The sequence below is a fragment of the Nothoprocta perdicaria genome, unplaced genomic scaffold, assembly GCF_003342845.1.
Source record: "Nothoprocta perdicaria isolate Ctin4 unplaced genomic scaffold, notPer1 scaffold_446, whole genome shotgun sequence".
NCBI lineage: Eukaryota > Metazoa > Chordata > Aves > Tinamiformes > Tinamidae > Nothoprocta > Nothoprocta perdicaria.
Genome location: NW_020455695.1, coordinates 111,311 through 116,233, shown reverse-complemented (window position 1 = coordinate 116,233; position 4,923 = coordinate 111,311). Strand labels below are relative to the sequence as shown.

At 58.1% G+C, this 4,923-nt stretch overlaps 1 protein-coding gene across 1 annotated transcript in view; it reads left to right on the top strand.

Annotated features, from left to right (window-relative positions):
- The window catches only part of RBPMS (RNA binding protein, mRNA processing factor), a 29,413-nt gene that overhangs the window by 973 nt on the left and 23,517 nt on the right, over window positions 1–4,923 (top strand). Inside the window, exons 2-3 of the mRNA XM_026046505.1 lie at window positions 94–175; window positions 261–366. Coding sequence (XP_025902290.1) covers window positions 94–175; window positions 261–366 — 188 coding nt within the window. The remainder of the gene's footprint in view (window positions 1–93; window positions 176–260; window positions 367–4,923) is intronic.

Below are 4,923 nucleotides of genomic sequence, written 5' to 3'. Positions count from 1 at the left end.
CCGCTCGCTCCAACGGTTCTAACCGCCGCGCGCCCCCTCCCTCACCGCGCGCCCCAACGGTTCCCTCTCTCCCCTCCGCCGCCGCCCCCTGAGGCGCGTGTGCCCCGCAGCGTGAAGATCGCGCCGGGCGCCGTGGTGTGCGTGGAGAGCGAGATCCGCGGCGACGTGACCATCGGTAAGGCGCCCGTGGGCCGCGGGGAGGGGGCTCCGCGGGGAGGGGGCTCCGCGCGGCGCTGACGCGGCCCCCCCCGTCCCTCCAGGGCCGCGCACTGTGATCCACCCCAAGGCCAGGATCATCGCCGAGGCGGGGCCCATCGTGATCGGCGAAGGGAACCTCATAGAAGAGCAGGCGCTCATCATCAACGGGTGGGTAAAACGCTCCCCGCGGGGGAGCAGCCCCCGCAGCCCCGTAGTCATTTCAAGCCCCTAACCCTTCATCCCCATGGGGCTGCTGTGAACAGTGTCCCCCCCAAAACCAAGACACTGCCCTGTTGTGATGGGCAGCGTTGTCCCTGTGTTGGCTGTTTACGGGATGGGTGTTTTGCCGATTGTTCCTCAGAGGACTAAAGCTGCAGAGGGAGATAGACTGCCCTAGTGCAGAACTGTGCAGTTTTAGATCCACACAGATGCTTATATTTCTCACGTTTTAAGATTCTCCTTTATCTGCGAGTCTTGTCACATGTGAGGTCGTGTTTACAGTTATTTAAGGAGCGAGATGTTGACTTAAAAAATGTCCTCCTAATCCCGATTACAATATAAGAGCCTGGGCAAGGACAGGCCCCCTGAAAGCCCTGGCAGTCTGTGCCTGGGCACCTCCTGGTTTTGTGCGGTGTTCGTCTGTAGGGTTGCATGGGTAGGATATAGGCGACTTCAGCCTTTGTAACAGAACTGAAGAGTCAGCTGTCAGGCAGGACAGCAAGGTCTTTGGTCAGCGTCTTTCTCATGTTGAATTTGGAATGTTTTCTTTCATCTTGAAGATATCCTGAAAATATCACCCCGGAAACTGAAGAGGTGGAACCAAAACCGATGGTTATCGGCACCAATAATGTTTTTGAAGTTGGGTGCTGTATCCTTGCTGTGTGTGGAAAGGGGGCTTTCTAGTGCACTGTGCCTCCAGACCCGCATAAAAGGAAGCACATGTGCACCCTGTTAAGGGTTAAACGTCCCAGGCTGTTCGTTGGTTTAAATGATATCAAGGGGGACTCTCCGAAGTAACAGCTAAGAATTTTATGTTTCTCCTTAACATTAGCCTTCAGATTCGCAGGCTATGAAAGTGGGAGATAATAATGTAATTGAATCGAAAGGTAAAGGCTTGTCTTTGCTCTTGCAGATTGTGTTGTCTTTAGTTGGGCCTGTTATAGCCACAGAGCCGTGCTTTTAATGCTGGTGAACGTCTGATGTGTTGTGCTGCAGCCGCTTGTTGGCGGGAGTTGGGTTTGGCTGCTTCCTTCTCTTGAGGCTGAGCAGTTAGTGATTTGGGTGTTTGTGGATGGAGGGCTTAACCACGCTGCGGGCAGAGAAGGGAGTCTGGAAATGGCCGTGTGGCTTTGAGCAAGGCTGCCTGTCCAGGCTCCCCTTTCCGCCTCCTGCAGAGATGTCTCTCTCTGTGTCGCAGCGTTTGTTGGCAGGAATGTGATTCTGACAAGCGGCTGCATCATCGGGGCCTGCTGTAACATCAACACGTACGAGGTAATCCCCGAGAACACCGTTATCTATGGGGCCGACTGCCTCCGTCGAGTGCAGACCGAGCGGCCGCAGGTGGGTGTTGCGCTGCGTGGGGAGCTGCCGCCCCACAGGCGGGCCTGGCATGGCTTCTGTCCCCCTCCTCGTGCCCGACGTGACGTGATAAACTCCGGCACCTCTGTGCAGCTCTTGGAGTGTCTGTCTTTGCAGCCCCAAACGCTGCAGTTGGATTTCCTGATGAAGATCTTGCCAAACTACCATCACCTAAAGAAGACCACGAAGGCCACGTCCACTCCTGTGAAGAGCTGAGCAGCGCCCTGCTCTTGGCTGCTGACTGGGGCCGCTGCACGGCCACTGGAAGCAGCTGCCCTTTCATTCCGGGAAAGCTCCCCTGCTTGTTCGTGTCCTTTATTTATAGCCCGCTGAGCGTCTGGAGCCAGCTTTGGAGCTGTTGTCTCTCTGCCACCCGTGTGCTTTGTTTAGGGAACCAAATAGCGCTGGTTATTTTTGCAGAGTGGAATCACTTTCCTTTCTACTTACACTCTGGCTGAGGTAATGCCTCACATCATGCTCTGTACCGTTAATAAAAGTGGAACCCCCCCCGGGTTTTGCCGTTTCGGTGGTGCGGGCGCTCGAAGCAAGCAGCCCCACAGCAGCAGCAGCCGCCACAGTGCCTCCCGTGCAGGCGCCGGGCCGAGCCCCCGTCACGCGGGAGAAACGCCCGCGTGGGGGCGGCGGCAGCAGCCGCTCCCGCCTCGCCGGCCCTTCCCGAGGCGGCCACCGGAGGGCGCCAGGACTGCGTGCGGGAGGCGCCGTGAGGAGCCCCAAAGCCCAGCGGCTGAAGCGTCGGGGGCAGCGAGGAGCCCCGGGGACGCATCGAGCCGCACACAGAGAGCCGAGCTGCCGCACGCAGGGAGGGTCCTGTAAAGGAACCAGAGAAGAAGAGGGGCCTTGACAGCGCCTTCTGGAGCAAACGGGGCTCCGCACAGGGCTTCCCTGCTGGAGCAGGTCTGTCCTTCCCCGTGTGGGCCGGGGTTCCCAGCAAGGCCCTTCCCTGGGGCTCTGGGGTAGGTCTGCGTGGGCAGAGCTGCGTCGCCAGCCCGAGTTTGCCCAAAACCTCCTACTGCTGTCCCCAGAGCTCCTTTTTCTCCAGATGGTTATCGGAGAACCGATACGGTTATGGTTTCCTGCCCTCAGCCTGAATGTGGATGGATTTGGAAGCAAGGACTGCAGGTGGAAAAAGGCTTGACATAAAAGCAAAGGAACGTGCACTGCAACAAATCGATTTTCTCCTTAAATTCAATTACAGGGATATCAGAAACCTGGATTTGGGCTTTGGCTTTCCTAGTCGCAGCCCATAGCTGCTTGGAAATGGCGTGGCTGTTCCCCAAAGCAAGGCCTAAATATGGGCTGCAGCTATTGTCAGAGTTATGGCACAAGTCTCCGTCTTGTTGAGGTAGACTGACCCCCCCCCCCCCCCCCCCCCCCCCCCCAAAAAAAAAAAAAGCTTTTTGGTGGGTTTTTGTTGTTGTTCTGATGGCCAGGAAGATAGGACAGTTGCAAACAAGTGAATGAAGGAGGAATCGTGAAAGCGGGTTGAACGGACTTTGCGGACTTCCATGCACGCTGCCGAACTCAGACATTGCCTCTCGCACGTTTAGCAGCGTGGTTTCCAAACAGCAATTAAAAGGACAAAAAAGAGGAAAAAAAAGACACTTTTGAGCTTGGGAAGCAACAATGATGCACTGGTGCAGTCCCCCAGGGGTGCAAGAAAGCGCAATATCCCGGTCGCTCCGTGCTCCGAAGCAGTCGTTTGAAGGCACCTAGGAACAAATCAGGCTGGTGCCGGGGCAGCCACGAGACCCTCCGATGTAAGTGCCCTCCGAGGGCAGCAACGCAGGCAAAACCCGAGGGCTGGCGGGGAAAGCTTAACCGAGCCTCCCCCTGCGCCTCCAGCCCCCGAAATTTCCTGCCCTGGAGCGCGACAGCGTTTGCTGGAGCTGCTGGGGGGTCTTTCCTAACTCCCAGGCTTTTCTTCGTCTTTGTTCTGCTGCTTTTTCCCCTTGATTGCTTTTTGAGGCCGCTTTGAACAGTTAACACAGTTCGGACCGAAACAGAAATGGTCTCTCATTACAGAGGCAGCCAGGGGGTTGGTAAATATTACCCTGCGCTCGTGACTTTTCAAAAGTGGCTTTTTTATTTTTTTCCTGGAAAAGGCCACCAGCCCATCCCAAATTTCTCACAGAGAACAGGCCATTTCCAGGTCTATCCTAGGAAACCGAACCTCCAACTCCAGACTGCTGAGTTTGTTCAATTCTCTCCTTCGAGAGTGTTTGAATCCCCTTTGTTTCCTCGCGGAAGGTGGCAAGTTTGCCGAATCCCTTTCTTTTGAGGGAAATTCCAGGAACAACCCCACCGCCGCGCTGCTCTGCACCTTGTTTTGGGGGAAAGCGGGTGGTGAGCGGCAGGTTCCCCGCGGCATCCTGCACTCCTGACCTTTTCCAGGGCTAATGCTGCCCGCTCACCTTCGGATAGCAAACCGCAGCTATTCACAGGGAAATGTGTCCTGCAGACCTTATCCCAATGAGCCGGGACGCGATTGCTGCCAGCGCGGCCTCGTGTTTTCCCACTGCAGCCCCTATCCTACCAGAGAGGGGTGGGAGATGGACACGAGTCCCCAGACCAGCCCTGGGGCTGCTCGCGGGCCTTGCGGGGCCACCTGCCCTCCCCGCCGGACACCTCCGCCCTGCGGAAACCTGCGCCACGCGGCTGCCTCCATCTCGCTCCTGCCGGGAGACGTTCTGCTGTGTGAGTCGGTATTTTCGGGAGTCTGGAAGGCAGCCAGGTGATGTTGGGGTCGCTTCGGCAGCCTCCGCTCCCCGGCCGGCTCTCGCTGTCTCCCAAGGCGAGCGGCTCCAGCCTCGCGTCCTGGCCAGCGCTGGGGGCACGTGGGAGGCTCTTTGCTCCCCTCCAGGCACCCCCGGCTTTCATGAGAACCCGTTTAATCCTCTTTAGTTTAACGCCCCTGCCCATCCGGCGTCCCTGGGGCTGCGGGGATGGCCGGGAGGCCCCGTCCCTCCGCACAAGCTCCTCTCCCCGCATCCCGGTGCAGGTGCTTTCCCAGGCTGAATATTCCCCCCACAGGGACGTGCGACGCGCGGACGCTCCTCCGCGCGGAGCGAGGCCTCGGGGAAAGGGGAAGGCGGCGGCTCCTCCCCGGGCGCGCCGGACGGTCCCGGC